The sequence below is a fragment of the Cavia porcellus genome, unplaced genomic scaffold (assembly GCF_034190915.1).
Source record: "Cavia porcellus strain 051 isolate PalLab524CR breed Dunkin Hartley unplaced genomic scaffold, mCavPor4.1 scaffold_8, whole genome shotgun sequence".
Taxonomy (NCBI): Eukaryota; Metazoa; Chordata; class Mammalia; order Rodentia; family Caviidae; genus Cavia; species Cavia porcellus.
Genome location: NW_026947491.1, coordinates 47676787 through 47696018, shown reverse-complemented (window position 1 = coordinate 47696018; position 19232 = coordinate 47676787). Strand labels below are relative to the sequence as shown.

The following is a 19232-nucleotide window of genomic DNA, read 5'->3' as shown; positions in this document are numbered from 1 at the left end:
TGTATATATGCTATGGATTTTCCACTCTGATTATTGAAAAATAGTTAACGTTTTATTACTAAAAGTATTAGTAAAATCCAAGGCCACAATACAGTAATAAGTCTTAAAATTTTTCCGTTTCTTATTAAATTTAAATGTTATACTTTGATAGAAGTTAAGACTATTATAACAAATTATTTATAAGAAGGAATATCTGCTTCCAAGTACACGTTATCTTTACCTTCTTCTGGATTATGTACTGTAGCACTGTTTCAAAGAAATGAATTTGTATTTCATGAATTTAAATATTTGTAGGTAGCCACTGATTTTAACCAAAAATGTTTTATTTCTTTTTTTCTGTGCTTTTTAGTAGAAAAGTGGAGAAAATTTATGAAGTTAGGAGGATTAGAGCATTAACCAAACACTCATGTAGGAAATTTAAGAGAGAATGAAAGTGCAATATTTCCATGAATAAGCATGAAGCTCCTAAATTGAGATGACTATTGTGATAGCTAATTATTATTTAAAATAATAATTATTTAAAATATGACAGTTATTTAAATATTTGTTAGTTAGTTACTTTATTAGATAGTTATTTAAATATTTAAAATATGACAGTTTCCTAAAATAACTGGCACTGAGTTTTTGACAATATAAAATACTAAGATGGAATAAACTCTGTAAGCTTTCCAATTTGGTATTTAGGCTGTGCTATATTCTTATTACCATTTATAATATTGAATAAAGGAATAAAACACAATCATGATATTTTCACATTTTAATTAGATTCTGAATTTTTTACAAATAATTAGATACTTGATTTTAAAAAGACACTGGAAGAAATGGGCTGTGTTTATATGTCAGCACCAGAATGTTGTGTCTCTAGCTTATAATACCATGATGCCAATGAAGAGAGAACAGTGTTTAAATTCTGGTAGTATTTGTTGCAAAAAATGGAAATCTAAGAAGGTTAGATGAAGAGCATGTGTTTTAATTTAATTTTATAGGTAATTGACTTTTTAAAATATCTTAAGTATATTATATCCTATCCTTAACTTCATTCTCATTTTTTATGTTATAGAGTGAAGAGACATTTTATATCTTAAACCAGAGAAAAAGGATCGGCAATGAAAAACCATACAGCACCCTTAGAATTCATTCTACTAGGGCTGTCAGATGACCCAGAACTTCAGATCATGATTTTTCTCTTTTTAATTATCACATACATATTAAGCATTGCTGGAAATGTGACCATCATCACTCTCACTTTAGTGGACTCCCATCTGCAAACACCTATGTATTTCTTCCTCAGGAACTTCTCTGTATTAGAAATAACATTTACAACTGTGAGTATTCCTAGATTTCTAAGCGCAATTGTTACCAGAGACAAAACTATTTCCTACAATAGTTGCACAGCACAGTTGTTTTTCTTCATTTTCATGGGCATCACTGAATTTTACCTTCTGACTGCTATGTCCTATGATCGCTATGTAGCCATATGCAAACCTCTGCATTATACAACAATCATGAACAAGAAAGCTTGCATATTGCTTGTTTTTTGTGCTTGGCTGGCAGGATTCCTAAACATCTTTCCACCAGTTATTCTTTTTCTCCACTTAGATTACTGTGGCTCCAATGTCATTGATCACTTTGCCTGTGACTATTTTCCCTTATTGCAATTATCCTGTTCAGACACATGGCTTCTGGAAGTGATTGGCTTTTACTCTGCTATAGTGATTCTGCTTTTCACTTTGGCATTAATAATTCTATCCTACATGTTCATTGTTAGATCAATTTTGAAACTCCCTTCTGCCAGTCAAAGAAAAAAGGCATTTTCTACATGCTCCTCTCACATGATTGTCATTTCTATTTCATATGGAAGCTGTATATTCATGTATGCTAATCCCTCTGCAAAAGAAAAAGCATCTTTGACCAAAGGTGTAGCTATCCTTAATACTTCAGTTGCTCCAATGATGAATCCATTTATATACACCCTGAGGAACCAACAAGTAAAACAAGCTCTTAAGGATACCATTCAAAAGGTTGCACTTTTCTCTGGTAAATGAAAATGTCTAACTAGCATTAACTAAATAAAGTCCTTGTAAATGTTGTTTATGATGAATACATTCTCAACATTTTCTTCATACAGTTATTCACTCCCCCATTCCATTTCTTCATTATCCTTAATAAATTTTGGAAAGCTGAATACTGCTTAATAATTTCTATTTCAATATTTTATTTAAAGTATTTGGATGAAGAAGAAAATGTACTATAAATATAAAGACTTTTAAAAAGAGTATTTTAGTTAGGATGAGGCACAGGACATTTAGCTTTATAAAAAGAAAATCAAAGCAAATATTGATTTTGGAAAGTTTTACTTACTAAGTAATAGAGTGAATGTTAAAATTTGGAATTGGGAAACATACATAAATATCCTCTTAAATATTTGAAAACAATATAATTTCTAATGCATTCTCATTCTTTGTAGACATATACAAACAATAATTATAACATTGAGTAGTAATAAGAAGACATCAAATGTAAAATAAAGTTTTAAGTGATTATTATATTTCAGATCTATTTTCATTATTTTTTCTATGTTAGCTCACTCAATTAATTCAAATTTTGAAGTATCTATGCTAGCTCCCTCAATTCATTCAACGTTTTGAAGTATCTCCAAACGTTGAGATACTTCAACGTGTAATAATCTCCAGTTGTCAGAGTTTTTTAAGGTAGATTGAGTATCTCCAAAATTATGCATATAAAAGCAGAGAATACAAAACCTATAACATAGCAAGAAAATTCATGAATTTTTGATAAAATCATGAGTTTATTTCTGGATAACTGACTTTTAATCTGAGGTTTCATGACTGATCAGAGATTTTCTAGTAAGGGAGAGAAATTATATGTATCATGATGATATTTTACATACTGTACATATGCATATAATGTACAAATTTATTTCTATAAAGCCCTCTACATTGCTTATATCTTACAGATGAAAGAGCAGAAAGAATCAAGATGGAAAGTACAATACTTTAGGGATTATAAATGTAGAAATGAGGTGGACTTCAAAGTCTATTTCTTTTACACATTGAAACTCAGACTCATAAAAGTTACCATACACTGGTTTTGATTTGTAATAATTCATTACTAGAAGTTTGTATTAAATATTGGAACTGTTAAATGACTTTCTAATATATGATTTACTTACTCAGGTTATATTTAATTATTTTATGACAGCATTTGGGGGTTTAGTGATGAAGAAGTATAATTATTGTCTTGAATGTCTAAAATCATTATGGAGATAAATAGGACAGATAAAGTTATCATAGGCAATGACAGAACATCAGTTGTCCTGCCTTGTGTTTAACAGAATTAAAATCAATCTCATATCAGTTGTTAAATGTAGATTCATATTAGCCCTAAAATCATAAGTACGTGATAAATCTTGTCTACTTTGGCTATCAATTTAGTTGTCACTCTTATTATTTTAATTTCCTCACATGCTCTAAAGAGTCACATTATTTGCTGATTAAAAAGAATTACTGGAAACAAGATTATTTTATCACCAAATAGTGACAAAAATCTTCACTGAGTAGCTCTGGATCCATTCTGTATCATGAATCATGAATTGATTTAATCCGTTTGACTTGCAAGCTACTTCATATCTATTATTTTTCCAGGCCTATTTGAAAAATATTACATCAACACCTACGCCATGAAAAAGGTTATAAGTGCCCTGATAGAATTCAAGGAGAGATCAAGCAATTGTAGGAACATTTCCCAGTTTAAATCCAGGAAACACATAGGTTTATCTTCCAGTACAAGTCCAAACATGAAATACATTACAATATATAATGAACACTATATAACAATCTAAAGTAACCTCTTATAAATAATACTATGCACACACTATTTTTCTTTACCTGGTATCTATAGGTGGATATTAACAGCTCCTATAAGCAAAATAATAATCTTCCAAATATAAGTACTACCTAACTTATATGTTTATGGGTGTTCATGCTGACAATATACTAACGATACATTTAAGGCAATTGAGTTTTAAGTGCATGTACTAGGAACTTGAGATTGTAGCATAATACCATCCCCACTCAATAATATAAAGGAAACACTTAAAAAGTTTGATTTTAAATTTTATAAAAATGTATATCTAATATTACTATCAATGTAAAAGGTGGGATTGGTCAGAACATCTGCAGTATCCAGGAAGGAATTCCAGTAAATATAATTAAATTGATATATTTGAAAAAGAGAAGCATGATTACAAAAAGAATAATTGAAAAAATAAGAAATTAAATATGTAGTAAAAACATATACAATAACATTTTATGCTTTCTATGAAACAGCTAATTTACTGATTCAATTTACTAGGTGAAGCAAAATAATGCTATAAAACCAATGTTGTCTTTTTGTAAATATTATATTTGAAACTATGCCAATCATGTAAAATATTTATTCAGAAATTTGAACTTCTCTCTTCTTTTTCTATCTATTTCTCAGAATTTTCACAATGGCTATATGTAGAGTAAATTTCTATCCTTTATACTCATTAAGCTACCAGTTGCTTCTCTATGGTCAGATTTCCATGGATATTAACTTTTGATTTTTTTTAAGTTGAAATGTTTTCAAATAAATGATAATGAAATCTCATAGTGGTTCTCAGTGTTATGATTAACTTGAGTTAAGTGAAGCTTTGACTCACTCATGCATTATTGGCTTCCTCATGGGAGGGTTTTCAGTCTGAGTACTAGTTTTTGTACTAGCTAGTCACTCTATGTATTTAAAAAGCACACTTTGTATGATCTTTGCAAAGTTGTTAAACTCTCAATGATTCAGTTTTCTCACATAAAAATTAGAAGAAGTAATTTTGCCCGAGGTTAAATGAATTTTTTGAATGAAAATAGAAAGTTGCTTGCAAATACACTACTTTTCAAATGCATACTCATTATTTTAGAAAAGGCTAGTTCTAATTTAATGACATTTTCATAAAAATTCATGTAAAATTTGTTCAAAAATAATTCCACCGTATGCAGCTTAATATAGTTAATGAGAGAAATGTCTTGGCATAAGTGCTTTATACCATAGTCCCGTAATTACAACTGAAGCATCTCAGTTTTTTAAAATTTCTAAATAGGATTATAGAAAATTAAGTTAATTGATATAAATTAGATTTATCTTTTGAAGAATAAAATTTAAAGCATTTTATATATGTCTTTATTTTTATCACCCAAAATACTTCTAATATACTTGTCTAAATGTAGAGATTAGAAACACTAAATTTAAAATATGTACCTAGATGACATGAATTCTAACTCAAATTAGATATCTCTGTGGCTAGTAGGTAAACAAAATCCTAGAGCATCTGTGTTTTTTCTTTTTCTTTTGCCTGTGAGAATTGAACTCAGGACTTTGCCTGGAGCATCCTTCATGGAGCTCAGTCTAATAAAGTGGATTTGAGGTCATTTAAGGCAGGTCATCCTAAACTTTATATTTATTTTTGTCTTTAAATCTTTTGATATTTCCTTAAATCATTAATTATTGTACGTTATATAATTTTATATTTAACTATGTGGTGTGAATTTTACTCTCTGCATTGTTAGTGCATATAAAAAGTATATCCAGGAAACAAAAACAACAACCAATTAATTAAATTAGTGTCAAATTGCCAATGATTCTACTTGGCAGGCAACACTCATGTTTTACATTCACATCAGAGTATGAACATAGTCAAATTACCAAGGGACAGAGTACGTTGAGGTTTAAATAACCATTGAAGGCAAGGTTGAATAAACTTGATACTGCAATCAAAGTTTTTTTGTTGGATTGGTTGCTTACAAATATATACTGAGTCAAAAAAGGAAATGCAGTATAATAATTTTAACTCTTCTTAAGTGTGAAGATACACTGCCAACATTATTAGTTCATTATATTACATATTTCTTAAATATTGCTGACAATTTAAACCACCTCTACTATGTGAATAGTGAATTGTTGAATAGGACAGAATGGGATAGATAATTAAACAAAAGGCATCTCTATGGATTGTGAAAACTTCATGTACTTGAATTTGAAAGAACACAGACCTCCCTTCTCAAAAGAAAGATTATCCTTCCTCTTTAACAATCAACCTAAGTCAAGCATATTTTAATTTCACTAAGTAGATGAATACAGACCCATGGACTGTGTTTTAGTTTTCCATTTATAAGACATTCTTGAAAAAGTAAAACAATAGAGATTGAAAACCCATGAATAGTTTCAAGGATTAAGAGGAAATAAGAGTTGTCTTTACGGAGAGGCAGTATGACATTCTGGAGATGAGATGAAGACTGAAGGAGAAAAATCAGGAGCACTATAATCTGGGTAGAAAAATTGTTTCTTATAGTCATATGCTTGAACTATTCTAAATTACTCTACTTATAATGGATTTGAATTAATAGGTATTTTTATTTTTATAACTAGATCAAGATTTCTACCAACCAAGGAAAGAAATTGTGAATAAGTAAATGAAATCAAACTCTAGACTTAAAGACACATGTATTATGAATTTATGTTTATTTCATATATCATCAATACTAATTATCAAGAATTTTATATTTGTAAATTTGTCAAAAGACTAAGTCAATATTTGGGACATTTTCAGAGTCATTGAAGGTTATGCACAGAGCAGAAAAAAAAAGTGACTCATCATTCTTTCCAACGTTCAAAGGGAAAAAGACAATATTCTTCTTTCATTCTCATCCTATGAAGAAAAGGTCTCATGATCAATTTAGTATCACATCATATACATTTTTTTCTGTGTGACTTTGCTAACTAAAATATCCTACAAATGAAGCAAGTACCAAAATTACTAACAACAATAGGTGGTAATGTGAATTGTATAGGAAATACATGTTTTATATAAACTTAGTCCATTCTTGAGATTTAAGCTGTTGGCTATGAGTTTAAAGTCAATGAATTAATGCCACCATTCATTCAGATAATGGAATAAAAAATGTGAGACTTCTCCCTAAAGAGCTAAGGTAACATCTTTATTGCATTATGAAGCTGCAGATAAAATACAAAAGAGCTAAATTTTGGATTCATGAGACAAAAACTGAATTTTTAAAAATGTTGTTTAAAGAGAAAGAAGGTAGAAATAATACAGAATTTCAAAAAAATAAACATTAAGAAATCATCAGTTGATAAATTACATATTGTCATCTTGGAGACAGTTGTTCAAGTCACAAAAGTAAATCATACAAAGTGGGCATTCAAACAGTGAGACTGCAAACAGTTCTGTTATAAGATCCAACAAAAATTTATTAATATGGTTATCTATCTAAAATACTTAAACATACATGCAGTTATATCCTTTAGAGCAATTTCCCTTTCTTTTTTACAATAGTGATTACACATTTTGGGGCTTATACTCTTACAGTTTTTATTATTTTTACACTGGAGATACAATGTGATGTTTACAAATATGATTCTTTTTTATTTCACTTATTAGGCTAGTCTCCAGTTGCCTCCATTTACCAATAAAGGCCTCAAGATCACCCTTTTTATAACTGGGTAATATTCCATTGCATAAAAATACATCTTTTTTTATCCACTTTGTAGTTGCTGGGCATTTTGGTTGTTTCCAAGACTTAGCTACTACAAATTGTACTGCTATGAACATGGGTGCACATATATCACTGTGACATGATCTTCTCAGTTTTTCTGTGAAAATATCTAGGAGGGAATAGCTGGGTTGAATGGAACTTTCAATCCTAGTGTTCTGAGAAATCCATAGTGAATTCCATAGTTGTTGCACCAGTCTACACTCCCTCCAACACTGGAGAAATATTCCTTTTTTCCTGACGCCTCATCAACATTTGACATCAGTTGATTTCTTGATGACAGCCACCGTTGCTGGAGGTGAAATCTCAATTATATTTTAATTTGCATTTCTTGAATAACCAGTGGTGGTGCACAGTTCTTCATGTATATATTTGCAATTTGTATTCCTTCATCTGAGAAATGTGTGTCCATCTCAGATGCCCATTTTTGGAGAGGGTCTTTGAATTTGGGAGCTGGGATTTAATGCTTTACATGTTTTGGATATACATTTTTTGTCTGAGAGGTTGCGGTTAAAATTTTTACCATTATGTTAATTTTATTTTCACTTTGTTGGTGATTTCTTTTGAATTTTTGTTCATGAATTCACTACCTATCCTTATGCCCAAGAATTTTTGTTTTCCAATACATTTAGTGTGTCTGTTTTAATATGTAGATCTTTGATCCATTTTGACTTTAGTTTAGTGCATGGTGATAGGCATGGGTCTAATTTCAGTCATCAGCATGTGGAAAGCCAGTTTTTCCAACACCGTTTATTAAAGAGGCTATCCTTCTTTGAGTGAACACATTTAGCCCCTTTGTCAAGTATTAGGTGGCTGAGTGTCTTTCTGGTTGTGTTTGCATCTTCTAATCTGTTCCACTGATCCTGAGGTCTGTTTCTTTGCCAGTACCATGCTGATTTTGTCACAGTAACTTTGTAGTATAGCTTCAAGTCAGGAGTTGACATGCGTCCTGCTTTACCTTTGTTGCCCAGAATTGCCTTTGCTATTCTAGGTTTCTTCTGTTTCCAAATGAATTTTAGGAGTGTTTTCTCTAGATTTCTAAAATATGTCAATGTTGTTTTGATTGGGATTGCATTGAGTCCATATAGCAGTTTTGGAAGTATGGTCATTTTCACAATGTTGGTTCTTCCTAAACAAGAGCAAAGAATATCCTTCTGTTTTCTGTATATTCTCTTACATCTCCTTTTTTAGAATAGTATAGTTTTCACATATATATCTTTTACATTCTTGGTAGGTTGATTCCTAATATTTCATTTTTAGATGCTATTGTGAAAGGTGATAGTTTTATAATTTCTCAGTGAGATTTTGTTTGTGTACAGAAATGCTATTGATTTTTGAGTGTTGACTTTATATCCAGCTAAAATGCTGAATTTGTTTATTACCTCTATTAGTCTTTCAATCGGGCTTTTTGGGTCTTCTACACAGAGTATTATGTCATCTCAAAATAGTAATAATTTAACTGTTTCCTTTCCTATTTTTATTCCTTTTATTTCTCTCTCTTGTCTATTGCTCTGGCTAATATTTCCAAAACTTTATTGAAGAGAAATGGTGATATTGTCTTGTTTCTGATTTTAGAGAGAAAGCTTTCAGTATTTGTCCATTTAGTATAATGTTGGCAGCTGCTTTGTCATAGATGGCCTTTATGAGATTGAGTTAGATACCATCTATTCTGAGTTTCTGTGGTGCTTTCATCAAGAAAAAGTGTTGGACTTTAGAAAAATCTTTTTCTGCATGTATTGAGATGACCATGTGTTTTTTATTTTTGGCTCTGTTGATGTGATGTAGTACATTTATTAATTTGCATATGTTAAAACATCTCTGCATTCCTGGGACAAATCCCACTTGGTCATGATGTACAATATTTTTGATGATTTACTGCATTCTGTTGGCCACTGTCTTAGTTAGTTTTTACTTGTCACTGAGACAAATTACCTAATGTTCAAAGTTGGGAAAGGAAATGTTTATTTCTTACAGTTTTTGGAGGTTTCAGTACATACTCAGTTGGCTCCAAGGCAGGGTGGCATGCTGGGGCCACAATTCACGACAGCTGCAAACAGCAGGGCAATAACCAGCAAGAGAGAGAGACACACACTTTCTTCCTGTCATTACACTGTATGCTGGCTCCACCGTTAGGTGAGTGTAGCACTGGCACCATCAGTCCAAGCACTAGAAAATGAACCAATCACAAATGCATAATGCAAATGCATGAGGCCTGGGTGCAACTGACATAAGCCATGACATTCCACTCCTGGCCCCCAGGACTCATGCACATCCTTTATACCAAAAATATTTAGTTCATCTCTAAGAGTTACCAAAGTCCTAACAGTTTAGCCTTGCTGAGAAGCCCAAGATCTCTTCCAAGATCTATGGCAAATTCTTAGCCTGTAACCCCCTGTACAAATGAAATGAAACAAGGCTAAACATTTCTGAAATGCAAAATTGCAAGATAAACACTACCATTCCAAAAGTTACAAACAGGGGAATGTAAAACATTAGAAGCAAAGCAAGTCCAAATTCCAGTAGGGTGATCATTATATCCTAAATTTTGATGCTCAGCATTTGAAGCAATCTGGTTACTGTTATAACGTGGGCCCCGGTATAAAGTCCACGGAAACAAGAGTCCAAAACTTAAGTGGCAAAGGCTTTATTGAGCCAGTCCTGGCGGCACAGTCTCTCCTAGATCAAACCAAAGACTGCGCGCCCAAGACTGGGGAAAGGGGTTTTTAAAAGTAAGGGAAAGTGGGGAGGAAACCTGTAAGGCCATTAAACCTGTTGACCCGCATCTGGAAACTGTATTGCTGTCCACTTAGCTCTGACAGTCCCGGGAGTTCCTGGTGTTGCTCAAATTACTCCCATCCTGCAGACTGACATTATCTCAGAGTGGCACATCTGCAGCAATATTTGGGGAAGAAAGTGGAGAGTTAATTATCTCAGGACAGCTTGTCTTCGCCAGTGAGTGCGAAGGGGTCACGAGTTATGAGATGCTGGAACTTAAGTTTTACAAAGATCTGATATCTAACCCATTGGTACATACAGAACAAAAGGAAAGCACCGATCGGGGTTTGGGCCACAGTATTTCCCGGTAATTTCTTTGAAGCTAAATAGTTCTTAAAATTGGGGCAGGCTCATTTTATGACAGATCATCACCAGGTCGGGGAGAGGTCACCAGAAACCCAAATTCTTTATGGCCCAGATAGGTGGGTGGGGGGAGGCAATAAGGCGCGCTACAGAACAGGAAAACGGCGAGTATCTATCTTGTGGGAAGAGTAACTAAGGTTAGGTAAAAAGGTTAAACTCATGGGCAAATCTCCCTGCATATAAACACACTACTTCAAACAATGTGTAAATTAGTGGGCCTTCTTGTCTTCTTTAGTTCTTTAGCGAAGACTAGAGGCGCCTACCCGTGATTAACAGCCCTTGTTAGCTTGTTTTAGCACCACTCTTCTTGTTTGTAGAGGGCCGCTCCGTGATTAACATTTCAATTAAGTGAAATTCTTGCAATTCTTTACAGGGGAGAGTATTGCTCAACATATCAATTGGGTCACTTAACATATCAGTTAAGAAAAGAAAACATTTAGTAAGCCGCGGTACAGGTTTGCTATAATACACAAAATGATGAAGCTACTTTCTTAGAGTACAACAGTTACCATCTCCAAAAGGCTTGGGTGATTCCACCTCCATGGCACATCCACGGATTTTAGCTCCCTCAGTTTTTCTTGTAAACCCTCTCTGCTCACTTTTTGCAGCTTTCCTTGGTTGATCCACATTGCTGGCTTTTCCAAATTTCTGGGGTCTCCACTGCACCTTTGGCTTCACCCTTACATCTTTACAAATTGTCCTCTCAGGGACACACTGCTTGGCTTCCCAAGCCTTTTACAATCAAAGTGTAAGTCGTCTTATCCTCAGAATTTGTGTATTTTCCTTGCACATAATATTGTCACCATGTGAATGCCACCAATGTTTGCTACCAGCTAGAACAGTAGCCAGGCATTTCTCTCTCATGGCTGTAGGGATTGATTTCCTGGGTTGCTGGATTCTGTGAACCTGATTGTGAAGAAAAGCTTCTCTATGTTGCCACTATTCTGGAACCTCATTTGGCTGCCACCATTTTAGAGACTCATGTGGTCACTGTCGCCTTTCTGGAGCATGGTGCTCTGCAACTTTTCCCTCTGAGCAAATTCTTTCTCTTTTGCAGTTTTGAGACTGCAGAGGGTCTGCTGCTCCCTGCATACCCTGTGGCCATCTTTCTTATCTCTCTGTTTCTTCTCAGCAAACAAAGTTTGAACTCTACCTTTACAATCCATACCTTTACTAGAGGTTTTTTTTTTTTTTTTTTTTTTTTTTTTTTTTTTTTTTTTTTCTGTCCAAGCTCACAGCTTTGTAAATTATCCTGCTGGGTTCCTTGCTCTTGATTTGCAATATAAAACTGGCTAAAAGTCTCCAACAATAGCCATTCCTCAGCCTCATCTTTTGACTGCCTTGAATTTCCTTTGCTAGATTAATCAGTCCATTGCCTCAGGACTAATTAGTTTCAGTCTCAATCTCAGGCAAATTCTCTGGGCATGAGCAACATGCGGACACACTTTCTGCCAAGCCATAACACACATCATGGGTAGTCCAACAACCAATGCAGTCCCTCTTCCCAGAAGAAACCTCCCAAGCCTGGTCCTTACCATGAGGTTTTCTATCAGCCTTCTGGTCTCCTCAGTTCTGACCAGAATATCTTCTACAGAACAGCATAAGCTGATCCAGCTCTATGAATTCAGAAACATGTCCAAATATTTCCAAACTCTGGCCACAAGCCATTTCTCAAGCTTTTCAAACAATGTGGTCAGGATAGTCACAGCAAATGACCACACTCCTCAGTACCAAATTCTATCATAGTTTCTTTTTATTCATCACTGAAACAAAATACCTGATTCTCAAATTTGGGAAAGGAAAGTCTTATTTCTTATAGTTCTTTGGAGGTTTCAGTACACACTCAGTTGGCTCCAAGGCAGGGTGGCATGGTGGGGCTGCAGTGCATAGCAGCTGCAAACAGCAAGGCAGAAACCAGCAAGAGAAAGACACACACACACACACACACACACACACACACACACACACACACACTTTCTTCCTGCTATTGCATTTTATGCTGGCTCCACCCCTAGGTGAGTGTAGCACTGACACCATCAATCCAAGAACTAGACAATGAACAAATCACAAATGCATGAGGCCTGGGGGGCACTGACATAAACTATCACAGCCACTATTACATTGAGAATCTTTGCATCAATGTTGATTAGTAAGACTAGCCTACAGTTACCTTTATGGTTGGATCTTTATCTGGTTTTCATATCAGATTAATACTTGTCTCCAGGAATAAGATAGGGAACATTGATTCCTTTCAATTTCATTGAAGAGGTTAAGCATTATGGGTGTCAAATCTCTAAATTTCTTGTAGAATTCAGCCATAAACTCACCAGAACCTGGGATTTTCTTTGTTGGTAAATTTTTAATCATGTTTTCAATTTCATTAGCTGGTATGGGTTTATTCATAACTGTTATATCTTCTTGATTAAGTTTTGGTAGTTCATGTGTATAAAGATATCTGCTCATTTCCTCTTTTTTCTACTCTATGGAATTTATGTATTTTCTTTCTTTTTCTTGAGCTACACAGAGATTTATCAGTTTTGTTTATTGTCTCTAAAAATCAGTTTTTGATTCATTAATTCCTTATATTTTTAAAATTTCAATTGCATTAATTTCTGCTCTGATCTTTATAATTGCCTCCCTCCTATGAGCTTTGCATTTTACTTGCTCTTCTTTTTGTAGAAGATTGAATTGAAGCAGTAGGTTGTTTATTTGTGTTCTCTTGATATGACAATTTATTGGTATATATTTCCCTCTTAAGACCACCTTCATTGTATCCCACAGATTACAGTATATTGTTTCTGCATTTTCATTGAATTGTAGGTATTGCTTTATTTCTTCTTTAATTACATCTGTAGCCCACTGTTTGTTCAGAAGGTTGTTATTTAATTTCCATGTATTAATGCTGGCTTTGCAATTTCTTTTGCTATTAATTTCCAGTTTCAGTGCACTACAGTTAGATAATATGCATGTGATAATTTCAATCGATTGCATGTACTTAAGAATATTCTATTGCCTAATATATGGTATATATTGGAGAATGTGCCATGCATAACTGAGAATAATGTATATTGTAATGTGGTTGAGTGGAACACTCTGTAAACATCTACTAAGTCCATTTACTCACAGGTATGATTCAGCTCTATAATTTCTTTACTGTCTTTTTGTCTAGTTCATTTATCTCTTTGTGACAATGGGACATTAAGGTCCCCATTAAAATTATATTCTCATGTATTTGGTTCTTCATGTCCATTAGTATTTGTCTTACAGTTTGGTGCCTCAGTATTTGGTGCATATATACTTATAATTATTAGTACTTCCTCTTGAATTTTTCCACTAACAAGTGTGTAGTGACCTTCTTTATCTCTTTTAATCATTTTAATTTTGAAGCTCACATTGTCTACAAACCTACTTTTTTCTGAGTTCTTGTTGCATGGAATACTCTTTCCATCCTTTGACTTTCAACCTATGAGTTCTCTTTTGAGTCAGAAGTATTTCTTGTATAAAGCATGTTGTGGTACTGTGGGGCCCTCTCTCTTGATCCATTCTGTCAACCTATTTCTTTTTTTATTTAAAGAGAAAGACAAAAAAACAAAAAACATAGAGAAAAAGGGTAGAAATAATACAGAATTCCAGAAAAATAAATAGCAAAAAATCACTAGTTGATAAGTTACACATTTTCATCTTAGAAATAGTTGTTTAGGTTATAAAATTAAAGCATACAAAGTGACATTCAAATAGTGACACTACCAACAGTTCTGCTCATGATCCAACAAAAGCTTAGTAATATAGTTATCAATCCTACACACTTTTTTTTTTATCTTAAAGAGGGTGTAAGATTAAACATATCAAAACAGAACAATACAGTTCATGAAACAATTTAAAGAAATACAGATTTCAAAGCAAGTCCACTGGAGATCTTTGCTGTCTATCTTATTGTCTCTAGTTTTCTTCCAATAGTTATCCTCATCTTTGCACACATTGAATACATACTGCATATTTAGAACTAATCAAATCATTACAGGGTGATTAAGGCTTTTTAGGACTTCAAGATCTGACATTGGGGAAGTCAATAATGACTACCATAGTGTCTCTCATTCTCTTCATAGTAGCTGTCTTTATCTTTATGTATGTTGAAATGAACTTAAGAGACTAGACTAATATCATTCTAATGGTGAATAATAGTATTGCTAGATTTCATATCATAATGTTACAGATTTAGCATTGGGTTTCTTAGTGTCTCTTCTTCTTCAGATTATCTGTTTATTACATCTTGCATTATATAATCTGTTCCTGTAAATAGTTTAAAAAATTCTTCCCAGTTTTGTATTCCTACATGTATATCTATCCTCTCTGTAGTACAGGGAAAAACAGATGATAATAAGACAACAAAAAAAATTCCTAGAAAAACATGCAATGAAAAAGACACATAAGACTATAATATTAGGTGATCTACCATAGTTACTATGCTTTCCCTTGTTTTTTTTTCAATAGATTTGTCTCCATCATAAGGCTTAAGATAGTTAAGCATAGTATTACATAGCTATTCTTATAAAAATACAACTTTGAAAACATCATAGGACTTGAGAGTGGTTAATAACCAAAACGGTATGGATATCTTTTACATCTTGTCATCTTCAGAGTAGTTGCTTCTACTTTATCAAGCATACCAAATTCATATAAAATCAGCCAAGGCAAAACCATGGTATAACAAACCAGATTCAAATAAGATCAGTCATAGGAAGACAATATAAGTAATACAGGATTTCAGTTTAAGTTAATAGGAAATTAAGGATAGTTACCATGGTAAAACCTACTATTTTGGGGTTAGATGTCTGTGCTCTCAAATCTGATATGAGTGGACAGACCAGAACAAAATAAAATCAAACTAAACAGAGCGATAAGACTACTGTGACTTTTAAATCCTGATACACTATTAACAGTGACCTCAGCCTTCCTTTTTTAGTCTATTTTTCACCTTTCCCCTTCTCAGGATGCTTTGTATGTTTTGGGTCTCACTAGCCCCTTTAGTTTTTAGATTAGGGGGCCAGCTCATTGTCTTTCTTGGTGTTGCTGAACCTTTCTACCCATGAACTTGATCTTGAGCTGTATTCCTTTACTCACTAAAGTCATCAGGTTTTCCTTCCTTTCAGCTGTGTAGTTCTACACTGCCCAAAAGTGTATAGCTTTCCAATCTATCTGCAGCTACTGGATGAGTTGTCCCTGTTTTTGTCTGGTTTCTCATCTTTGACATACAGTTTATTAACCCTCCTTTGGGTTGGGTGTATTTCCCATTCAGAGCATCTCAATAGAGCCTGCCTCCTCCTAATCTACTCTGCCTGTTTTTTTTTTTTAATTTTAGTGTATCAAGGCTATCTATATTAAAGATTATAGCTTACCATCTCTGCCTCACGTCTGCTCCTCCACTATACTACTATAATTTGTCCATCTTACTCCCTCATTCCACTGTCTGCCCTGTTCACTGAGGCCTCTCTGCCATTGTTGCTGGAATCCTGGTATCCCTTCCGCTCTCTTTCTCTAGACTGTCCTTCAGCATTCTTTGTAGGGTTGGGTTGGTGGCCATGAACTCCCACAGTTCCTCCTTGTCTTGGAAACATCTTATTTCTCCATTAATTTTGAGAGAAAGTTTTTCTGAGTGCATCAGTCTTGGTTGAAAATTATTTTCTTTCAGGGCTTGGACTATTTCCCCCTGGCCCATCTCAATTTGAGAGTTTGTATTGATATGTTTGTTGTTAATTTGGTAATTTTTCCTTTGTAGGTAATCTGCTTCTTTTCCCTGGCAGCTTTTAGTATTCTGATCTTTTGGTGGATTTCTGGAATCTTGACTATTATATGTCTGGGTGTAGATCTGTTTCGGTTGTAGGTGGCTGGAGTTTTGTCCACCTCATTTATCTGGATATTATTTCTTTTTCCTATGCTTGGGAAATTTTCCTTTAATATATCTGTGAACATTCTTTGTACTTCATTTTTGGTTACTCCTGCTTCCTCACTCACATGTTTTATTCTTAAATTATGTGTCCTTTTGTTGTCTTCTAGTCTTTGAATTGTTTCTTTCTGGTTCCTCGTTATTTTTAAGAGGACTTTTCTTTCGTGATCATACATCATGAATCTCTCTTCAAGTTTCAAAAGGCTAACTTAATTTCTGTCAAGGTATTTTGTCAGTTTTCTATGGAGTTTTTGTTTTGTGGTAATCACTTTGGATTTGTTTCATGTATTGTAGGTTATGTTTAAATTCTTCATCAGAGGTTTCTCTTTCTTTTCTGATTTCCTCTGTTCTTCCATCTGTGTTCTTATGGGAGGGGCTTATCATTTCTTTAATTAATCTTTTTATATCTTGCCTCACTTGGATCAGAAGTATAGTTTTAAATTCATCTATGAGGTCATGAAGGTATTTATTTATGTCTGCTGATGCTGTGTGTAGTATTGGGTGTTTACTGCACTGGTTCTCTTCTGTATTTACTTTTCCTTGGCTTATTTTCCCAGGTTTGGCAGATGGAAATTTTTAAAAATTTCTATCTCTTGTCATGTTTCTGGATTCTTTCATACTATGTCCTGAGGGTCTCAGGCCCTCTCAGTATTGCTCAGAGCCTTTTGCTGCCCTCCCCAATTTACTGTTATCTGAGGAACACTTAGGGTTACAGGTATGGTGCAGGCTATCCTTGAGCCTCTCAGCCAGTCAATCAGCAAGTTAGGCTGCACGTTGTGGACATCACAGAGTCGCAACAATTTTGTACCTGCTTATTGGATTCCAACCAGAGGCATAGCTCAGTCCCAGCAGATCCCACCAGTTCTCTCTAAGCCAGGGGTGGCTGACTGATGTCACCATGATGCTGGGCTCTGCCCAACTTCTGGCTGTCCTCCACCAGTCCTCTCTGTGTCACTGGCGCAGGCTCTGCCCAATTCCAAGATGTCCTCCAGCCTGTGACAGCAGCTGCAGGACCCAATCCCTCTCACTCACTGGGAATCAATGCAGTTCTTCTTGGGTCCACTGCACATTGTACCACATATCTTCACTGCACTCCCAGCACAGCATGGATTGGTCAGAAAACTGTGCAGTGCCTGGCTTCAGAGCCCAGGTGTATGGTCCTCTTGCAATTTCCTGCAGTGCTGCCGGGTGGCTCTGGCTGATTTGCAGGGCCCTAGCTCCCAATTTCCAGCACTCACTGAGAGCCAATATAGCTCTTTCCGTTGGATCCACTGCTCACTGTGGCACATACTCCCATTAAGGGATTTGCCAACTCTTGTTATCTGCAGCCATGGTCTCAGTGCAGCTTGGATCCTCAGGGCATGCCTAGTCCAGTGTGGAATGGGTCTCAGTGAGCGTGTCAGGCTTCAGCTCTCCACCTGCACTTTTCCTTTCTCTTCCTAGTTTTATTTTGCCCTTTGGTTACTGCCTTGGTTAATAAGAATCATTATCCATTCATCTGACCCTCTCCATGTTGTCATATTCTAGCATCTGATCTGAGTTCTCCACAGAGACTCTCCATCCAGCCTCCTAGAAAGCTGCCATTTTTTTCTCTCCTGACCTATTTCTTTTGATAGGTGAATTGAAGCCATTTAAATTTGTGGATATAACTGATACATATTGGCTTTACTTTGCATGTTATGTTCCTATTGTATGTTTTCTGCCTTTCCCTATTGTTTAATTGCTTGTCCTTCCAGGTGTTTTCTTTCTGTTGTTGTTCTGGGGATTGTGGTCATTTTTATCTCAATAGTATGGTTTTCATTACTCTTTGTAGGATTGATTTGCTGGACATGAATTTCTTCAGTTATTCTTGGTCATGGAAGTATCTTGTTTCTCTATTAAATTTGAAAGAAATTTTTCTGGGTACATCAATCTGGGTGGAAAGTTGCTTTCTTTCAGGACATGAACTACTTCACTCTAAGCTCATCATGACAGATGTTTGTGCTGAAAAGTCTGCCATGATTCTAATGGGCTTTCCTTGACAGGTAAGTTGCATCTTTTCTCTAGCTTTAGTATTCTGTTTTTATGCTGCATGTCTGGGATCTTAATTATTATATGTCCTGGTGTAAATTTATGTTGGTTATGACTCCTTGGCATTCTACATGCCTCACTTATCTGCATATCAGATTTTCCCCATGTTTGGGAAATATTCTTTCTGTTTTTACTTCCTTGAATAGTTTTCCAATCTCGTTTGTGCTGACTCCTGCATCTTCACTGATTCCTATTATCCTTATATTGTTTCTCTTGGCATCATCTTGAAGCTGCTGGATTGTCATTTCATGCTGGTTTGTTATTTTTAAAAGTTCTATCCTTTCACAATTGTTAATTGTGATCCTGTCCTAAAGGTGCAAAATTGTATCCTCAGCTTCATTTAAATGGTTTTCCATCTTTCAATAGAACTTTTTGTTTCTTGGATGTCTCTTTCAGTTTGTTTCCTGGATTCTGCTTCTCTTCTACTATTGTTCATTCAAGGCTCCAATCAGTTTCCCATGCTCCTGTACTTTTAA

General features: G+C 34.5%; 1 protein-coding gene across 1 annotated transcript; it reads left to right on the top strand.

The window, feature by feature from the left end:
* The first annotated feature begins 1097 nt into the window (after positions 1–1097).
* Positions 1098–2045, top strand: LOC101788631 (olfactory receptor 6C3-like). The gene has a single exon (XM_013159091.3). The coding sequence runs from the start codon at positions 1107–1109 to the stop codon at positions 2043–2045; it is 939 nt and encodes a 312-aa protein (XP_013014545.3). The 5' UTR covers positions 1098–1106.
* The last annotated feature ends 17187 nt before the right edge of the window (positions 2046–19232 follow it).

What these genes read in the sequence shown, in the direction of transcription:
- LOC101788631 (XM_013159091.3), top strand. Translation starts at nt 1,107, where the DNA reads ATGAAAAACCATACAGCACCCTTAGAATTCATTCTACTAGGGCTGTCA.